Genomic DNA, 21,121 nt, shown 5'->3' on the forward strand with positions numbered 1-21,121 from the left:
CAGAGAAGCTCTCAAGTCTTTCCATCACTGAAGAACACAGTGAGCCAAGCACCGTGGGACAAATCCTGCCCCCAGTTTGGAGATCCAGCACCCATGGGGGCGGTGGGGATCAGCAGAGAAGGAGAGAAGCCGTGTTGCACTTCAGACCCAGTGATGGCTGCCACCCGCTCAGCATTAAAGCAATAAATCTGGGGGATCTGGGTTTATTCTCCTCCAAATCACTTTATTATATTGTGAGTAATCACAAAGCCTTACAATGCTGCAGGTTCTTTAAGAAAACAGACTAACACAGCGACAGTATTTGCCAGCTTTTGCTAAGACTAGTTTAGCTAGCATGAGATTACACAAGGAAATCTTGCAGTCTCCAATTGGATTGTCACATTGGGTTTTAAATTACCACAGTGCTGCAAAGACAGTAACTTTGACAGTAGGTGATAACCGTAATGTTTCATCTATATACAGGCTTAAAAAAGTAAACATCTTTCTTTAAAAAAAATACATTTTCTGCCAGCAGAAAATAATTCTCTTAAAAAGGCAAAATCCAGTAAAACCCCGACATCTTTCCTCACAAACTGCCCCTGTCCTGCACTGCAGTTTGTTTCTGTTCCCCTCCAGATCTCTGCTCATAGGCAGCCCCATTGCCTTTTTAAGAAAATCAGCGTTTCCTGTGATTGTGAAGGCTGGTCAAACGTTGCAAAGGCTCAGTAGAGGGGAAAAATCCCCAAAACTGAAGAAAGGGGTGAAAATGCCACTGTAAGCTACCCAAACAAATTATTGAAATTAAGAGAGATGGAAATGTGAGAGTATTTCAGTACCAAATTTCCGTATCCAAAGTTAGGTGTTGACTCTGACTTTTATGGAGTCAGTGGGTTTGGGTAACAGGGTTTCCACTTTCCAAGACTTTTGGGGATATGAGGACAAAACCTGAGCTTCTTCCTACACTCCCAAGGACAATTGTGAGATAAGTTTATATCTGCATCACTTTACATGGATCTCCCTAAATCAAACATTGAAAGTGGCCCTGATGCAGGGCTTAGAGACCAAACTGCAGATCAGCTTGACCATCCACAACATCCCATCCCCCTGGACAAAGCATGCCAGATGTGGACCAGACCTCAGCAGTCACCACTACTGCTCCTATAAGCAAATTGGAGGCTTCACACACGGCATTGAGTCATGTTGTGCTGCCTTCTCCCACTTCCTCCTAGACTGGAGAAAAAGAGGATCCAGGGGGGTTCCACAGCATTTCAGCAATGGAGAGAAAAAATTCAGCAAAACATTGAGGACCAGGCTTTTTATCAGATTTCAGTTTATCAGATTCACTTGGCAACGAAGGAGCTGTGTGAGAGAAAGAAAAGCCACAACTCTGGAAAAAAAAACTCCAAAAGATCTTTCCTTCGATAAGCAAAGTGCTTCAGGGCCAAAATCATCAGTGTTAATTCTTCCCCTGGCACGTTCTCAGAAGTGTTTTGGCACTGCAAGTTGCCTCACATATGCCCAGATGAGCTGCAGATGTTGTGCTCAGATGGGGAATGTCAGCCTGGAAACAACTTACTCTCATATCCTCTAGGACTGCATCTTGGTTTGATAAGGTCATCAAGAAAGAATCCCTGTCAAAGTTTCCTTCCAAGCTTCCCCAGAAAGGGAGGAGGGATTCTTTTCAATTTTTTTTTCTTTCCTGAGCTAGGCTACATGATCTCTTCCCTTTGCAGCCTCCTTCATCAAAGGCTGGTTCCTGGGTGAGATGTGGCTGTTAGCAGACCCCTCTGCTTCCCTTCCTCTGCTGCACATCACCTCTGACCAATGGCTCACTGTGGTTAAAAAGACAGGAGGTTGCCAAAGCTGGACTTAAGTTAATTAGACATGAAAAGGATCAAGGTGGGAAAACAAGGAGAAATTGGTGGGAAAATGTCTCAGCTTACTCAATGTTTGTTGCACACCTATGCAAATAACATGTAAAACCCAGCACATTAAGTGCACCCTGTGTTCAGGTTTGTCTGGAAACGTTTCCTCAAGACTGAAAGTGCATGACAGAAAACAGGGTGCTGCTGATGAAGGCAACATCCAGAAGGCACATTTTGGGGAGTAACAATTAAAAGAAGGATGATGCATGGGTTTGCCAGCAAGCAGCTACAGAGCTGGTACGTTTTGGTGTGTGCTCTGCAGAGGTGTAGCTTTGCTCCTACAAAAGTGTCTGAGGCATGAAGGGTTTGCTCCAGACTGAGTGTTCTGCCCTGGGACCTGCAGAGCAGCTTGTCCCCGCATGGGCCAGCGTCACCGCTCCTGAGCCAATGGCATGAGCGAGCACCTCAGTGCGCCGGCTAAAATCCGGAGCCTGCAGAGAACGCAGATTTGAGAGTTTATAAAATCCACAAACAATCAGCTATTGGCAAATACAAATATATAAATTATTGACAGTTTTACAAAAGGCACACTGCAAGCCATCTCAGTCCGACACCTGTACAAGTCCCACGGCCCCCCACCCTCCCTGCCCCAGCCCTTCTTCTGCCCAGTTTTCATCACAAAACATAAGGTGCTGCTGCTACGGATCCATGGCTGTCATGGCAACTGAGGACTTCTTTTTTGGTCAGCCCAATCTGTCGGTGGTACTGTCCTTCTTTGATGGTCTTGAGACACTGTATGTCCTTCCCTAAGGTGATGCTTTTGATGGAAGGCAGGTATTTCAGCAAGGTCTTTGGTAAGGATGAGACGCCAGTCCCAGAGAGGTTGAGCTCTTGTAGGGAGTTCAGACCAAAGATAACTTCAGCAGACAGTGACTTCAAGTTGGGATTGTTGGATAAATCCAGAACCTGGAGGGCTTGGAGTTCCTTGAAGCTCTGAGGAGATAACTCCCTAAAGCCACGCAGTCCACTGAGGGACAAATGAATCAAGTCTTTCAGCCCCGTGAAATCTCCTTTCTCAATCTTAACCAGAGGGTTTCCATCAAGATTTAAATATCGGAGAGGAATGCCTTGAAGGTTTGGTACAAATGTTAGCCTGTTTCCAGAAAGATTTAAGTTCTGGATGTTGGGAATGCTCTTTTCATGGTGTCTTGTAATTGTGCTGAGCATATTATTGGATAGATCCACATTCAGGGTTTTGCCTTGTCCTTTTGAAGCAAAAATGTCCATAGCTATATCCAAAAGTTTGTTATTGCTCAAATCTATGTCACTTAGAGGAGAACTGGAGAAACAGTCCTCCGGAAGGACTTCCAGAGAGTTATGACTCAGATCCAAGGACTCCAGGTACCGAAGCCTGGAGAACGTTGTGGAGGAAATCTTGGCAATTTTGTTGTAGCTCAGGTCGAGACTCACCAGGGTGGTGTATCCAGGGCCAGTAAGCATCGATTCATTTATTGTTTCCAGTTTGTTTGATGATAGATCCAAGTAGGAGGTGTCCAGAGGGATTGGGACAGGAACAATGTGGGAGCCTATTCCACTGCAGTCCACCTTGGTCAAGCTAAAGCTGTCAAAGAGACCAAAGGTTTCCACTTCACAGTGGCAGCCAGGGAAGCAGGTTTTTGTGGTACCAAAGCAAGGAAGGAGAAGCAGCAAATTGAACCAGGCCAGGAAATGCATTGTTCTCCTGTAAAACAAGACAATAGAAAAGCAGATCTAATTGCTGTAGAAATTACTTTATGAATGATGTGTAACTGTTTGACTTATGCAGTCTTGTCCTTTCTCTTTACAAAAGGAGAGATTAAGCATACCTTTAAATAGCATGGATATCCCAAAGACTTTTTATCTCATGTTATGAATCCCAGTGGGAAATAATTCGAGAAAAAAAATTGGGTCAGCAGTCTTTACACACATAACCAAACTGAGGCAAAATTAGAAATGAGCTGTAAGAACAGTAGGCTGCCTTAAAGCATGATCTATCAAACATATAAACTTTTGACTGGACCATGGAAGAAAAGACCAGCTCCTTACTGCACAAATGGACATCCCATCTCCCTTCCTTGGACTTCAGGAGCAAATTTTAGAAGTTTGGATTTGTATCAGGTGGCTAAAAACAATCCTCCTTGGTGTGGTGGCAGCTCCTACCAGAGCAGAGGAGCGAGGCTTGTTCAGTCTAAGCCAGCCTTTGCTGTGGTGGGCCCAGCCCCCTGCACAGTGGAGAGAGACAATTTGCTTCATAGGGAGTCTTTGGGGAGCCTCTGCTAATGGCATTAAGCGTTCTCTCTGATCAACAGTGCCAGTAAGCAAGGAGTTCTCTCCGCTGCTTTGGCTTTGACCTGTCTCCCTCCAAGACAGTTCTGTCTCCATCATCTCACACAAGAGATGCAGATCAGAGCTGATCTGCACGCTCCAGCTTTGCTGAACCTCTTCAGATGGCATCCGAACAACAACAGCTGCATGATTCCAAGAGACAGCCAAAACAATCTTTAGATCTCTGGAGAGGGTACATAGGAGCATGTCAGCATCCTGCAGGTCAGCACAGAGGCAACAAGGTCTGTCCTCGCTGGTTCCTATTGCAGTCATGGATGACGACTCCGCATGCCTAGCAAACGAGGTCTCCAGAAGGCCAGAAACAAAAAATCTCACCAAGCCAGACAAGCAGATCCATCAGCACTGGTCCTTGGCTATGCTGCTGACCATAAACAAACATTCATGTGCCAACTGCTCATTTAATAAGAAAAAAGTTAAAGAAATCCCTTTAAATGAATGTTCCCATCCTCACTTCAGTCTCCCTGGTCTCTTACCTTTCCCACCACTGTTTAAAAGCACTTCATTGACTTCCTTGCAGTATTGAGTTTCACACACAGCCTTTGATCTGGCTGAGATTCTTTCCTCACAGCCCTTGCACCTTCCCAGGACCATTTCCTAGAAATTCACACTTCATCTCCCCTCACCCACCTCTTGTATTCAGTTTGTCTCCCTTTTCAGCATGGTCTTCTTGGCCCTGCTCTCATTCCCAGGAGACTGACTGGGGACTACTTGCCAAAGTGCAAAAAAAGGGCAAGGGGGGAATAATGTTGAAAAAATACTGTCCTGATCATTGATGTGAGTTGTATGGCAGTGTCTCCCAGACCTCCTGCAAACAGAGAGCAGAAACTGGGACTCTGGCCAAGCTGCCTGCAGCTAAACCATTGCTAAAGGCCCCTTTGGGGTCCATTATTCTATAGAAACAACAGAAAATTGGTAAGATGAGCCCTAGCCTCAGCCCATCTCAACTGTTTCTTGAGAAAACACATATGCTTGCAGAGAGAACATAGGGGATGGGCCTCTTCTCTGCAGACACTTTTCCAGATATCTCTTTCCTAATGACATCAAGGCTGATCCCCTCTGGTTCTGTGCAGACAGACATAGCTTGCTGCCTTCTGCAGTCCCTCCTAAAATAAATACTACTATTTTTATTTTTCCATGAAGCTGCATTTGGATTGCACTGAAATGTTTTATTACCAGGAGAGGTTACAGCAGTGGGGAGTTCCTTGTAAACTAAAACTGCAAAACCTCAAATGTTAAGTATCTCACCCACAGGGAAGTACCTACATTGGTATCAGCCCAGTCTACCGGCATTTCTTCTCCCAAATTCTACCCAGTGGCTATTCCTACTTGATGTCTCTGTATGGAAAGGACTTCCAACTTCTCCTTCAAAAGTGCAGCTCATTTCCTCATAGAATTGTTTTAGCTCTGGTGGGAGCTGAATCACACACCAGGAAGTCCAAAGACACACCAGTGTGAAATTTTACTTTCTGAGCACTGCTAAAACCTTCTTTGGCTTCTTATGGAGCATCTGAACAAAAGTAAGAGGACAAAATCCAAAGCCCTAATTTAACTGGGAATAGACTTTTAATAGGACCTATAGTGGTAGGACAAGGGGCAATGGTTTTAAATCAAAACAATAATAATTTAGACTAGACCTAAGGAAATAGTTTTCTGTGATGAAGGTGGTAAAACACTGGCACAGGTTGCCCAGAGAGGTGGTAGATGCCCCATCCCTGAAAACATTCAAGTCCAGGTTGGATGGGGCTCTGAGCAATTTGGACTAGTTGAAGATGTTCCTGATTATTGTGGGGAGTTGGACTGGGTGGCCTTTAAAGGGTCTGTTCCAATCCAAGCTATTCTATGATTCTATGAATTGAGAGAAGATTGAAAACCGATGCTGGGCTTTGATATGCACCTGCTCAAACCCTTTTGACATGGGAATTCCCCTCCTGATCAGCCTCAAAAATGATTGCCAGAAGTGGGCAGATACGGGGACTCTCACTGCAACATCCATCACTTCAGCCAGCAGTAAAGACAAAACATGACACAGCTGAAATGCAGTACACAAAGCTCAGCTGAAGCAATTGCATAGCATCTATTGCCTCTTCCCTGCTTACAGCACTGCCACAAATTCTCCCTTACTGGCTCTGCAATTGCTTTGCAGATGGGACACAATCCATTAGTACCAGTTGGAAACTCTTATGGAGCAGCATGGAGCATCACAGGCAAACATGCCACTTGGTTAATAGCTCTGATAAAATATAGGAGAAATAAAGTTACTGGTCATCTTCCAGTCCAAGAAAGAGATTCCTGCATTGCCAGATAATTGGCAAAGAGCTTAGTCAGGTACAGGCATGTTTTATTTTAGTGTGGAACAACCGATAGCTCTCTTTGAAATGGGGAAAGAAACAGACCGCAGGCATTTACAGTCCTGTGTACAGTGTGCATTTGAAACTGCACCAAAATGCCTCTGGATTGCTGCCCACGAGCTGCTTGTTGATAAAGGCAGGAAGCCAAGGCATCCCCTTGTAAAAGGAAGAGGAGTTATCCTCTTGCAACACTGGGGAGTTTCACCTGGGTAAACACCATGGACCAGAAACCACTGGCACCATCACCTAGGACAGTGAGGGGAAAGTCACTGGGAGAAAGCAGCCCACCCTGGGGCTGGTTTAGCCATGTCCTCTTCATTTCTATGGCTATTGAGGCATGGAGAGATCCCAGTGATAGGTTTTGGCCATCTGGAAGCTCTAGGGGTCTTTTTATACCTGCTGACTGCAACAGGAGCTGCTGGGGGTGCAATATCTTCCCCCATGTTCCAGGTGCCTGTCGTGACCGCAGGGCTCTGGTCTTTATATCTTGCTCATCCTTTCTGCAGGGCAAATATTCTGAGACAACCATAAGGAGAGCCTGAGGTGGTTAATGGAGCCATTGTTGGACCAAGCTTCCAGCAGGATGCCAGCCTTCTCCTCAGATCCCACATCTCCCCTTCAGCCTGCGGATGCCCTTGTGCCTTCTCCCTGCTATGCTCAATCACTGCAATGCTGTGTGGCAAGACTCACACAGAAAACTCACACTGAGATTTCCCAGCCAAAAAGCCCCCAACATTAAAAGCAGGTTGCAGAGGGATGCCAGGCTCAGATGATGGTCAGGGAGTGAGGTGGGAGAGAAGAAAGCTTTGTTACTGTGTTGTTGCAGATTCACGCTTCTCACTGTATTTGATTTCTTCCTTCTCCTCTCCTTTAAAGACTTTTCTCATTAGGGAGATCAGCTGGCACATCCCTCCCTGGATGAAAGCCCATTGCTTGGGGACTGGTCCCGCTCTTCGGGAATGCGGATATTAAGAGGATGCTACCTAGGCTACCTCCAGTTGCCCTGGCAACCACCAAGCTGGAATTCCCCATAGCAAAAAATCAATGACTAATTAAAGAAATAATACAAGGGGAGGTGTTTTAGAGTTTGCTGTTTGATGGAGTCAGGAAACAGCCGCCCCATTCTTCATTCCCTCAGCCTCCCTCAACATGCCTCTGAACAAAGCATCGTCTGAAATGCAGCTGGGCTTGGGGCTAAAGGCCCAAATTCACCCAATGAAGCTTGAAGTATATGGGTAAGAAGTGCAAAAAAAACCCCAAAACACCAGGTTGTCTCTATGGAGGGGTGAAGAGAATGAAATTGCTCCAGAAGGGGATGAAACCAACCTAAGACCATACACATCCCTGGAGATGTCCCTCTCCCCCTCGTCCATGACAGAGAAGAAGGATGCCCAGCCTCCCTGGTTACTGCTTCCCACTCCATTCTTGGCTGCATCTTCCAAACCCTGGTCCCTCCCAATAACCAGGCGCACTTGGATAAACCAGTTTGGGTCACTGATCCAACAAAAACCCCTCTGATCTTCCTCTTTCCCCTTTGCCAGGTCAGTTTTCCAACAAATTTTGTGACCATCCATAGGGTTACCAGATCTCACACAGGAATGGAGAGCACAGAATCTGTCTTTTCCATAGCAGATCACAATCAGACCAGATCAGATAGGAATCTGTAAGGCGTGGTGGACAGATCCTGGTAATTTCTACATTTCTTGCCAATATTGATTCTGGATGATCAGCAAATAGACCAAATTTCAAAGAAAAAAGGCAAAAAGGAAGAGCTGAAGTCCACCTGTCCCAAACAGAGTTGTTGCCCCGGCAAAGGACAAAAGAGTTCTATTAGCAACAATATTTCTGGAAAAAAATTTTGGGATTGTCTTCTGCCTCTTGTATCAGCCAAGTAAAGAAATAAACAAAGTCTTCACAGCAGAGCTCACCAGGCCCACTTGGCTGCCAGCACTAATTGGGGTCAGGGGAAAAGGAACATTATTGGAAAGTGAAACAAGTGCATAGGTTATGATAGAGGCCATAAATCCTCCAGACTGAAGGGAAAAAAAAAGTTGGCACTGGCTCTTTCTCTTTTTAAATATCTTGGAGGCTAAATGGCAGCTGGGACAGCAGCTCCAGAGCACCAGAATGCTCCAGAGTTGCTTCTCGACAACAAAGTTGCATAAGAGACCTTTCCCCCCCTTCTCCACCCATTAATTATTCTGTAAAATTAGAATAATTACCGACTAAAGTGCAGCACTAGCAGCAGCTACACTTTTCCAGCGTGGACTCTCCCGGCTGAGCCCAAATGGCGCCACAGATGCAATCGCGGTCGGGTCTCCAGATCCCATATGCCAATTTGAGCAGGCAGCAAAACTAGCTCAAACCAGCCTACAGCCAGAGACCATTAAACCCTTGCTGCAGACACACACCCCTCCCATAATAAAGAGACTGCTGCTGACAAGGTCACTCTTTTTTTACTGTTGTTTTTTTTCATGTGAATCTATTGAAAGTTAAGGTCATTCAGGCTTTTGCTTCGCCTGCTTTAGATCAGCTCTTCCTGCAGAAGGCTTCCCCACATAAATGTTGCAAAGAGCTCTTGATAAATATTATTAAACCTCTCAAAAAAAATGTTGATGTAAATGGGAACAGTGTTTTCTGACCCGCTTGTTACATTTTGTTGTTTGCTGGTTTGGAAGACACTTGGCTAACAATCCTGGTTTTATGCTCTGTGTTTGAGACTTCTGGGGTTTAGGGGGAGGAGAGCTAATGGGAATTCAAGAAGTATGTGGTTTTTATGTTTAATCCTGCATTTGTTAGATGGGTTTGAGAGAGTTAAGTGGAGTTACTCTTGGTGTAACTCTTTCAGAAAGAAATCAGAAAGATTCTGATCTTTCAGCAGGATCAGAATCAGTCCCTTGGTTCTTCCAAATTGTGCTTGATTTCATGGAGGGCTCTATCAGGAGACATTGCACAACTCACTTTTAGGGGATAAGTTATCACCCTTCATTTACTCTGATGGTTTTATCTGTGAGACTTGCAAAGCTGCTTAGAACAGCAAAGGCATCCCAAATTTTCTAGTGGGATATAAACACAGGGATTTGCAACCCTATTTCCCTTAGCAGTGCATGCAAGCATTAGGATAAGGGGAAGCTCAGCCCTTGTGCATTTAGCCCTTATGGTTTAATGTAAAGAGACACCAAGGGCTTGAGCAGGAGTGAAAAGGCATCCTGCAGGTGCCTGAATCCTGCTTTTTGCTCCATGTTCCTGCTCCCTGGGAAAAATCAGAATGAAATGCAAGGAATGCAAAAAGAAAAAAAGAAAAGATTTAACTATGAATTCCTTTCTGCTTTAATTATTTTGCCTGGCAAGATCACGGAGCAGATCCTCATGGAAGCTTTGCTAAGGCAGACGGAAAATAAGGAGGTGGTTGGTGATAGCCAGCATGACTTCACTAAGGACACATCCTGCTGGACAAATTTCATGGCTTTCTATGACACAGTTAGTGTTGGTGGATGAAGGGGTGAGTGACTGACATTCTCTACCTGGACTTGTGCAAAGCATTTGACACTGATCCACACAACATCTTAATCTCTATGGAGAAAACGTGGATTTGATGGTTGGATGGCTCAGTGGATAAGGAAGTGGCTGGACAGTCACACTCAAAGAGTTAAAGTCAACAGCTTCATGTTCAAGTGGAAACCAGTGCAGAGCAGAGAAACTGCATAAACAGAGACAAGATGGTGCTTCCTGATCTGGACAAGAACCCCACTGCTCTGCATCGAGTCTGTGTTTGCAAGACTCAAATCTCACCAAACCCCATGGAATAAAGATTGTGGACAGCCAGAAGGCACAAAGAACAAAAAACAATATGCCATTTCACATTTTTCTCTCTTGGTTATTTCCATGTGCTTTTCTCCTCTCTGGACAGAAATTGCTGAGCCAAAACTGCAATGACATTCCTGCACCCAAACATGCTCTCCGTCCTTTAGGGAGATTTTTGTAGATGTTACAGGGGATGAGATAGATAAGATTAGCAAAGGCAAAGCTAAATTAAGCATCATAAACATCAAAACCATTTCACAACCCCAAAGGCAAAGCCAAGCAGCCCCTCAAGCCACCACATGGGCTGCGGAAAAGATATGTGTGATTGACCTAGAGGGAACCCAGCATCTCCAAACCTCATACAGCTCCACACTATGGATCTGTGTTCAAATATAGAATCATTTAGGTTGGGAAAGACCTTGAATATCATTGAATCCAGCTGTTAACCCAGCACTGCCAAAGCCACCACTAAACCCTGTCCTCAAGTGCCGCATCTGCACATATTTTAAATATCTCCAGGTATGGTGACTCAAACACTTCCCTGGGCAGCCTGTTCCAATGCTTGACAACCCTTTCGGTGAAGAAATTTTCCCTAATTTGCAATATAAACATCCCGTAGTGCAACTTGAAGCTGTTTCCTCTTGTCCTATTGCTTTTTACTTGGGAAAAGACACTGAAATGCTTGCTTGGCTAAAAGTCTCTGCTCTATTTTTTTTTAATGTAAAATGAAAATCCTTTCTTAAATAAAGAAATGGAAAGACTTATTAAAATAAACTTTGTTACAACTGTTAATGTCACAATTCCCATCTGCCTTGCAAGAGGCCACGGATAATTTATCATCCTAGTGCTTCAACAGCTGGTAGTTTATTCCACTTGTGCAATCTTCCCCCTCAGGCATCCCTCATTCCCCCTGGAGGAGGAAATCAAGGTGCAGGGTGGTGTATTTTGGGATCTGACAAAAGGAAAACATGTGCAGGCAGGTCTGCCAGCCCATACAGTAACTTCCAGCTCATTTACATCCGTGGCTGAAATACAATTTCTGCCACACTAAAAGCTTTGTGCCTTGAAAAGATTCATTCTGTAAGGGAAGATCAGCCCAGCTCCAGGGAATTTTTCCTCAAGTGGGAAAATGCTGGTGCCACAACCAGCACAGGAAAATGAGGAATTAAATCACTGTGGCTTCAGGATTTGCAAAACATTCCCACTTCTCTGCTCAGCCCAGAAAGCTGTCAGGTTAATAGCAGTTTATTTCCAGGTGGAGGAATTAGCCTCCTGTGGATTTTGAAAGCAATTTTGCTTTCCAGCCTCAAGTCAAACTGTGCTTGTGCCCAGAGGGGGTATTTCCAAAAGGAAATTGTTTGCCAGGCCTCCTGAGTGGCTGGGGGCAGGGGAAGGCAGGTGTTGGAGTGGTGCAGCACCAGGAGGGATTCACAGGGCTCTGTGGGAGCAGACAGGATGTGAGCATCCCAGCCCCACCATTGCCTCCTGGCTATTCCAGCTGCAGAACCACTCAAACCGGGAGCTTTGGCAGCTGCAAGTGGTTCCCAGCAGCCTGGGATGCATGGAATCAGTCAAGGAGGTGCCAGCAAGGGATGGAAGAGCTCAGAACTTTCTCCTGCTCTAGAATCACTTCCAGCATGACCATCCTGAACTCTTTTACCCCTAACAACTCCTATTTCTTGTCCTCCCTGCTCTGCTTGTTAACTGTGAGCATATCCAAGAGCAGGAGGCCTCACTATCCTGGCATTCACTGAGCAAAAGAGAGACTTCATCTCTGCCAGGAACACAAATATTTTCTTAACCATCTCAAACTCAGCCTGAATAGAATTTTTATCATAGCGACATGTCCCAGAATGGGAGGCCTCCGTTATTTTGGCACAAACTCGGGAACAGAACAGCCCTTCAACATGGTGCTTCATAGCCAAAGGAGAAGTTTACACAGAGTTTTGTGCCAGTCCTAGAGCATTTTGCTGTAGAATGACCTGGTGAATCTGCCTTCCCATCACCTCCAGTGCCCAAGAACCCACTGTGAGGCACAAAGGGAACCTGGGAGTGCCCAGGCTTTACCCAAATCTCAGCAGTAACCTTGAGAGGATTAAACGCTCCTCCTTTCTTAACTAGTCAATTATTGAAAGTGAAAATGATGCCAGCAAGCTTCTCTTGGAGGCTCAGCCCTTGGCGGTGCACACCTGACAGCCAACCCCAGACAGCTCCTGCTCTGGCTCCTGCTATGGTGATGCTTTTTCACTGCACTCCAGCTCCCAGAGACATGATATAATTCCAGAGGAATGCACTCCAGGGTGAACACCATATGCCAGCGAGGCACGTTAAGAGGTGCAGCACGGGGAGAGGAAACCTCCTGCCCACAGCGGATACTTCTTGGTTTTAGCTGTTGGAAGAGCTGATCAGCCATGCCACTGTGCCCAGCTGGGAAATGCCACGTGCCATGCACATCCCTGGGATGGCAGCTACCACGTTCTGTGCCAGGGAAGTGCAGGTTGCAAGGACCCACCAGCAGCTCTCTGGGCAGTGAGGGAAAGGCGTGATGCCTATGGATGTACCCCACATGCCTGATCTGGATTGCTTCCCATCACCCCAGAGGGCTGGCCTGAGCTGCAGAGACACCATGCTGCATGGATGGGCTCCCCCAGAGAAGATGAGCTAGGCAGGGGGAAGGAAACAAGAGAGAGGAGGGAGGAGAAGGTGATACATCCCAGGGTGATGCCTTTGCTGTTGCTGGTGAGACACATCCCACCAAGAGCAAACAACTCATCACAGCCTCATCATCCTGTATCTCTAATGGCTTTCCAGCTCTTTCTCCTTGAATCATAGAATCATTAAGGTTGGAAAATATCTCTAAGAGATTTGAATCCAATTGAATCCACTACAACAGAGGTGGCTGCAGATCAGGTTTAAGTACTGCCTCTAACAGCATGCCTTTGTCATGGTGCGGCCAGCACTGGAAAAAATCATGAGAAAGCAGAGGGAAAAGAAATTCAGTCTGGCTGGGCAGCACCTTCAGCCCTGGCAGAAGGATTTTAAGAGGACCCCATGCAGCTTTAACTCTCTGAAAGGCAGGAGATGCCAATCTCCCTTCTAACGGCCCTGAGGGGCTACTGACTTCAGTAAGGAAGGGCAAAATGAGGAGACTGGGAGTTAAGCTGGGTGCCCGATGGCACTGCTCCAGCTGGCCCAGGGATCCTTTGTGGGCTTTTTATTTGTTTTTGTGGTTGGATTTTTGTCCATGCACAATAATCTCTGGGCCCCTTTGCTGTCTGTGGCTCTCAGCGTGCAGCTGCAGACCCTCCACTGAGGAGATAATAAACACAATCCTGGCCATTATTGTAGCAAACAGCACAGCTGGAGGCTCCCATCTCATTCCCCTCATGGCCTTTCTTTGCCCCTCCTCTCCAATAATTCTTGCAAACAATGAATGCCAATGAAACTGCTTGGAACAGCTGGGGCTTCAGGAGCTGCCCCCACCCCAGTCAAGCATGTGAGACATTTACTAGATCCAGTGGGTCTCCTACAAGGTTTGGGAAGAAGGGATTTGGGGAGAAGGGTTGTAGGTAGAGCTGACAAAGTGTTTACCAGCAGTGTGCCATTCCCACCGCAATCCCCGCTGCAGATGATGCTTCATTGCCCCCATGATGGGCAGTAGCTCCTCAGCTATTTCCCTCCCCTCCTTGGCCCGGGATTCTCCAGTCCCTCTTGGCTGGTGGAGGATTTTGAAGAAAGATCATCTGAAGTGGGTTGGGAGAGCCATTTCCCCAGCAGGACCAATTTCCCACCACTGATGCCACCCTGAGTCCCCATTTAAGTGCCTCAGTTTCCCTCCTGACACTTTAGGGATGACTAGTACTAGGTCTGAGAGGTGTTCACTCATCCCCATGCCCAGGTTTAATTCCCACCAATTTAGCTGGGAAGGGAGCACAAGGCCTGTGGGTCTCACCCCACAGAGGAGTCCCCAGCCAACATTCCCACTGCTGTAACTGCTCCAGACAAATGCTACCACAGTCCCTGGACACCATGTCCAGCTTCTGCCCTCCTGGACACTCTAGCAACCCTGCTTTGCCCTCTGCAAAATGGGCAGGGGAGAGGGAAGGGGATGGATGAGACTGGCCAGGTTCAGTTACCTTATGATCCAATAATTCTTTGAATTGGAGATCATTTGCAAGAAGTTGCAGTGCTTTGGTCCTGGACAGATACAAACTGAACTTCTGCAGTAGGATTAAAGTGCTTTGGAGAAAGGATCTCCCCTGTCCTGCTCTGTGAAGTATGGCCTCACCATGCCAACTGCTACAGACATATTGTTCTCAAGGATAGGAGGAAAAGAGGCACTTTTGGGGTCAGGAACATGTCCTGCCCCACTTGGAGACAGGTGACACAAGCCCCATGCACATGTGTCACCTCAGAGATGTGAGGAATCACATCTGGTTTGACCCATCAGTCACAACAGGAGTTTGAGTCCCAATTTTTCGTGAGGAGGATTATCTTATTCAAAGTTTAAAAAAAATCCTTGAAAATACAGTGCCCATCCCTGAAAGTGTTCAAGGCCAGGTTGGACAGGGCTTTGAATAAGCTGCTCTAGTGGAAAGTGTGCCTGCCCATGGCCAGGGTGTTGAAACTGGATGATCTTTAGAGTCCAACCCAAACCATTACGTGATTTCTCTCCCCACCCCTGGGTTTGAGCTGGCAAGAATCAGTGGAAAGGGGAGGAATCACCATCACAGAGACAGAGACAGCAAAAAAGAATGAGGAAGGGAGGAAGGGGAAGGAAAAGAAACCCTGCAGACACCGGCACTCAGACGTTACACACAGCACGTGGCCCTCTGTCTGCTATGCTGAAGATAAAGTGCTTTTTTTCCAGTTTGCCACTGCTCTGACAGGAGATTTCCAGTCTGGTTAATGCAACTCAGGAATGTCCCATGCTAAGGCAGCCAGGATGGTTTAATCCCTTGCAGTGTCTGCAAGCAGACGGGAAGGCTGGGGCGATTCCCAGAGCACAAATTTCCTTCCCCCGCTGCTGCACACCATGAATGCAACAGAAACTCCCAGGAAATTAATTCCACCCCCCTCTAAAAAAAAAAATGCAATAAAAATTAAAATATGAAGATTTCCTTGTAATGAATGGCTGAACCATTCATACATTTGCCTTGATAGGTCCAGGTGCCAAGTTTTAAGACAAGAAACAGCTTGCTCAAGCCAGCCTTTATCTCTTCCCAGCTCTCAACATCTCCGTGTTGGGAAGTTTCTTTTGATAGCCTGCCAAGGCAGTCAGTGCTGCAGCTACCGTGCAGAGCCTGGGGGTGCCAGGGGTCAGGAGGGCTGCCGGACAAGGATGCCTTGTCTCATCCCACCCTCCAGACTCTGCTTCTCCCCACCAACCAGCTAACAAAAGAGCAGAAGGAGGAGGAGGAAGGAGGAGAGACTGAAAGAGGATAAAAAAAAAAAGGCAGTTAGGGATGGAGGGAAAACTCTAAACCTCTGGAAGATGGTGGCTCACCTTTTATTCCCAGCTCAGTCTTGCACAGGGGTGACACTCACTGCTGCTCACTGTGTGGCTGCCTGAGGGAGCACAGGATGCTTTTCCCTATATTTAAAAAAAAAAAAAAAAAAAAATCCACAAAACCCCTGAAAACTTCTGCATGTTTTTTCCCCCTTTCTCCCAATTTCCTCTCATGCATTCAATGCTGGTTTGTTCCTTGCACTTAGTTGTAAAGAATAGGGGTGCAGGAGACCCTCATCCCAACCCTGCAGCCTTTCCTGCCAGTCCAGCCTGTCATCAGAAATTAATGTCCCCTGGGATGTCTGTCACGTCCTCGTTCCCTCCAGGCATTTTGTTACTGCTCCCCACTGCCTCTGACAGCAGCTGCTCAAATTCATTCACAAATCAGCAACGTCTGCCCCGCTCCAGGGTGCCGCAGGGGAAAATCCCCCGAGCCTCCTGCCTGCCCCGGTGTCGGCTCCGCTTACCCGCGCACCTACGGCCTCTGAGCAGAGCAGGGCAGGGCAGGGCAGCTCCTCCCGGGCCATTTATACCCGCACGGCAGCAGGCGCCTCCCCGTGCCCTCCGGGCCATGGCCGGGACTGCCTCCCGCGGGTCCCCGGGCCCGGAGCCAGGCCCCGCTCTGCCAGGGCGATGGCACACACTGACCCGCTGCGCCGTGAGCGCCTGGCTGCCGACAGCCAGTCCCCGGCCAAGTTCAGCCTGCAAATCCTCCCGGGGACGGGCCAGCTTCCTCCGCTCCTTTCAGCATCCAACACATCCAGCGTGCCTCCCTTGTTCCCGGGGAGATCGGCGAGACGGTCTGAACCTGCCCTTCCCCGCCGCCTCCTCTGCCGGTGCTCTTCTCCCCGCTCCTCACCGCTGCAACAATATCCCGGCGCTGCCGGCCGAGCTCTCCTTCGGAGCGGCAATCAATGCGATATTTCAGCGCAACGCCAGCGATCCGCACCGGCTGCTCTCCGTACAGCAATGGCACAGTGTCCAGCCAGACAAGTTTCCCACTGTAACTTCAGTGAATGCTGTTATTCAGGCGGACGGCAGCTGATTTATCGTGGCAGGCACACGGGGAAAGCTTTCCGTCCGGGAGACCGGGAGCTGCTCGTCCCGCTGCCGCGACGAGCGCCGTGAGCTCAGCAGGGCTCGCTGTGCTTTCCTCGCAGCCGTGCTCCCTCCGATGCCTTCGCCGCCACGGAATGGCATTCCCGAGCCGTGCTGGGAGCGTCGGCTAACGGAGGCGATGCCACTGCCCCGCGACAAAAGCCACCAGCTCCATCCGCGCCGCTCTCCTCCCAGGCTTCCCAAATCCCAAGCCAGAGGAGTGAAGTTGACAGACCCTTTTGTTTCCAGAGAGCTTGGCACGTGTTGTGGTTTACTGAGCTAATAAATCTGCCGTGGGCTGCGCCTTTTAATGACTGCAGCATTAATAACAAGTTTCCTGGGAGCTGCTTGAAAGTTTACAGGGTGTGTGCACTATCAGGGGAACCCCGTGCTTTCTGACCTCCTGCTTCAGAAGTCACACCCGGCAGCTTCTTTCATTCTTTCTTTCTTTCTTCCTTTTTTTTTTTTTTAATTTTTTTTTTCTTCAATGACAGAATGAATAAATCTTGCTCGCCTTTCTCTCTCCCCTTCCCATACACACCTTCCCCGTCAGCTTAATCCACTCACAGATGGGAAATTCCCAGGCAGGAATGCCTTTGCCATGCCTTTATCAATACAACCCGGGGGGAAAGGACCCCCCTCGGCACCTTCCAGCTTCCACACCCCATCCAGCCGCCCCCTTCAAGCTTTCCTTTCCTTCTCCTTTCTCTCCTTACCTTGAGTAAGCTCCAGACCCTGCGAGCCTCCCAGCACCAGAAACCCACTAAAAAGCTTCTCTTGGCTCCCGAGAGTTGAGGGGAGGGCCCGAGGAGGAGGAGGGAGAGGAGGGGAGACAGGGAGCCCTGTGTGAAATCAAAGCCCCGAAGCCGGGCACGGGAGGCGGTGCGGAGCCTCCAGCTGCTGCTCGGATTACTCTGCAGCCGTGGCGATCCCGAGACCTCTAGAAAGCACCATTCCACTGGGGGAAGGAGAAGTGAAGGGATTCCAGCTGGGGACGCTTCATCCCGGGAGGGCAGCCGGGCTGGGGGCTCGTACGCACCCACCGCACCGCACAGTTCCCCCTCTGGAAAAACCAGAGGTGGGGAAAAATGTAGTTTGCTTCCACCCGAAACCTCTGTCCTTCCCCCTTCCCTGCACCCCCGGCCTCTGGACCTCCTCGCGAGGAAAACTCATCACACGGAAAAAGTTTCCGCTTTCTAAGGCTGGGGAGGGCTCCGCAGCAGCGACCCCGGGCTGGCCCTGCGCATCCCCGGGGAGGGCTCAGGCATCGCGGCACAGCGTCCCCCCTCCCCAGAAATGAGCCCCACGCTTCTGCACACGCGGGGAACTTTGGAAGGGGGCGCCGGGAGGCGTGCAGGGGCCAGGGAGGGGATGGAGGGCGCAAGGAAGGGCTGGGGATCAGGGAGGGGATGCGGGGTCAGGGAGGGGTGCGGGCAGAGGGAGCACTCACCGGGCCGGGGCCAGTTCCCACGCCGGGAGCCGGCAGCAGCAGCGGGGCCCGGGGCCGGCTGTCCCCTCCCGCTCTCCTCCTTCTCCCTCCTCCTTCCCGTGCAGGGCGTGCAGCTGGCCAGGCAAGCCGGCTGCCCCCTTCCCCGCAGGAGGAGGGAGGAGGGAGCTCAACAGATGGCTGCACACAAGGGAACATCTGGGAGGAGGAGGAGAAGGAGGAGGAGGAAGGAGGCAGGACTTGCGCTAGACTGTGCCACTCCTGAGCTGGCAGACCCCCCTTAACAGGGGAAGAGGCGAGGGGAGGTGTCGAGACAGCTTTGCACACGCACACAGTCCCCTTCCTGCTGCCTTGCATCCCCCCTGGCTAAAATTCCTTGTCATTCCTTTGCTTTCTGGGGGATCACGCCGGAGTTGCCCTTCCAGCACAACCGTGTTTCCAGCTCTGACCTCTGCAGGGCTGTATTTGCAGACGGGAGTGCTATTCCTGAGCACTGCCTTCATTCAGTTTTCCAGCCTTTAGTGCCAAGATCTGCTTTGGCACCCCAGGGTGCAGGTAGGACAAGGCAGCACCAACGTTTGAGCAATGCCAGCAGGCAGGAGACTGGGGCTTACAAATTGTATGGTGCAACCCTTGAAATAAATAAAGAAAAAGGCAAAACAACAACAAAACATCAGACCAAAACAAAAACAAAAACAAAAAAACCCAAACCACCCCCCCAAAAAAAACCCCAAAACCAAACAAAACCAGATATTAATCCACAATATGGGGAACAGAGAGTCTGAACCCCATCACTGGAGGATAGGCAGTGCCTGGGGCTGTGAATGAGCAGCCTTGCATCAAATTTTCTTGGCTATTGGATATAATGGCCCAGGGGTGGCTTTAGTCATGATGGTCATACTAGAAAGAGAATCAGAAGTCAGAGATTCATAGAATATTCTGAGTTGGAAGGAGCTCATAGGGATCATCAGTTCCAGCTCTGGGGGGAATTGCCCATGCAGGTATTGAACCCAAAACCTTGGCATTTTTAGCACCAGGCTCAAACAGATTGAGCTTATCTCAGGGTGTCAAGTGCCTCCTGTCATGGTGCCATGACCCTGGAAAAGGCAAAAGGGACTGCAAGGGTCCATGGGTCACAGAGGACATATCCTGTGGCTGGCTGCAGCTTCTCATACTTAGCATCTTGCACCCTTTGTATGTTACTGGCCTGTGCCACGTCTAAAGATGTGTGGTTACTTGTTTCTTAAAAAGTTTAAGTTAAGAAAGTACAATCAGGCTTCCTGTTGTTTGCTTTTAGTAGCGCCAAAATACCCCACTTTCCCCCTATTGATGATCAGGGTTTGCTCAGATCACAACCTCCAAGCAAGCCTGGTGCTGAGATTTGTATTTAGCATCTCTCTGTGGTGAAAAAGCAATGAAAAGGGTTTGGTTTGGTTTTGTTCCGCTCAGCTGCTTTCTCCAAGAACATCACTGCATGAAGATTTGCTGGGTGACCTTGCTGCCCAGCAAGCACAGCTCTGGCCAGAGGGGCTGAGGCTCGAGGCAGGAGGTACTGGGGGCACCAGGAAGATGTCACAGTTGTTCCTCTCCACCCTCCGCATTTCCGAGCGTGGCTTATCCAGGATATGTGCTCACTCTGGCCATCTTAGGAGCTGCTTTTCGGGAATCACCATCAGACTGTGAGAGCTCTGCCAAGGGCAGCCCCAGGGAGCCAGAGAGGGGAAATGTGTGCTCAGGACTCGGCTGGGCCAAATGCTTTTTGGGGAAAACCATGGGAAAACACCCTAGTCTGGGCTGGGATTTTCCATGCAAATGTCTTAGTGATATCTCCAGACATGAACAGTCTCTTGTAAGGCTCCATTCAGCAGGGTCTTTACACTGTTCAGTTTTTATAGCTCTGAGTAGGGGAAGTTGTTGAGCTGGAAACTTTTGTTTAATTTTCCATTTGGTTCATTTTTTTTCCATGCCTCATTCGAGGCCTTTGCCATGTCAAAGTTGGTCTCAGTAAAGCAAAATGCTAGTTCAAAGGTGAAGAAATTGGGAATTAAATCCTTTGGCTGAAATCCAGCTAATATATAACATCTATATATTGTATATAAGTAGAAATAATACAGGCCCAGTTTGATGTAGTTGATCAAAGTCATGACAAGGACAGGGCTGGCAGTTCTGGGTGATCTGGGGATAGGGATTAGACCTGATGAGATGCTAACATAAAATTAGTTATGCATCCATCTGATTCTTAGCTACTTCAAACAACAGCTGTACAAGTGTCTCAACACCCTCACAACAATTTCTTCAAAAATTCTAATCTAAACCTCCCCCCATCAGACAGTAGGAAGCCATTCCCCCTTGTTCTATTACTACAAGTCCTTGTCACAAGTCCCTGTCCAACTCTCTGGTAACCCCTTTAGGCACTGGAAGGTGCTCTAAGATCTCCTTGGAGTCTTCTCCAGGTTGAGCAAGCCCAGCTCCCTCAGCCTGTCTCCACAGCAGAGGTGCTCCAGCCCTCTGAGCAACTCCGTGGCCCTCCAGCACCCTCCAGGAGACCAAAGAGTTAACTACCATGATAACACCATTTTTAGAGGACATTTAATCTTAAGGTCCTGTTTCCCAACATCATTGTTTCTATTTCTTTGCCACATGAGAGTACATTTTTGTGAAGATAAAATAGGATTTCCCCAGAATT

At 48.3% G+C, this 21,121-nt stretch overlaps 1 protein-coding gene across 5 annotated transcripts; it reads right to left on the reverse strand.

The window, feature by feature from the left end:
- Nucleotides 1-212: 212 nt before the first annotated feature.
- TSKU (tsukushi, small leucine rich proteoglycan) lies at nucleotides 213-18,668 on the reverse strand. 5 transcript variants are annotated; one of them, XM_064720564.1, is made up of 3 exons: nucleotides 18,439-18,668; nucleotides 15,888-15,974; nucleotides 213-3,585 (listed from the first exon to the last, which is right to left on the reverse strand). In XM_064720564.1, exon 3 carries the CDS (start codon nucleotides 3,576-3,578, stop codon nucleotides 2,520-2,522), a length of 1,059 nt encoding a protein of 352 aa, XP_064576634.1. In that variant the 5' UTR covers nucleotides 3,579-3,585; nucleotides 15,888-15,974; nucleotides 18,439-18,668; the 3' UTR covers nucleotides 213-2,519. The 5 variants fall into 5 exon arrangements, with proteins under 5 accessions (XP_064576634.1, XP_064576644.1, XP_064576667.1 ...); XM_064720574.1 differs by lacking the exon at nucleotides 18,439-18,668 and adding an exon at nucleotides 17,705-17,915; XM_064720597.1 differs by lacking the exon at nucleotides 18,439-18,668 and adding an exon at nucleotides 16,750-17,623.
- Nucleotides 18,669-21,121: the final 2,453 nt, after the last annotated feature.

This window comes from Zonotrichia leucophrys, chromosome 1 (assembly GCF_028769735.1).
Source record: "Zonotrichia leucophrys gambelii isolate GWCS_2022_RI chromosome 1, RI_Zleu_2.0, whole genome shotgun sequence".
Taxonomy (NCBI): Eukaryota; Metazoa; Chordata; class Aves; order Passeriformes; family Passerellidae; genus Zonotrichia; species Zonotrichia leucophrys.

Bases quoted from the DNA above. Each gene is read 5' to 3' on its own strand.
- TSKU (XM_064720564.1), bottom strand. From the start codon at position 3,578: ATGCATTTCCTGGCCTGGTTCAATTTGCTGCTTCTCCTTCCTTGCTTT.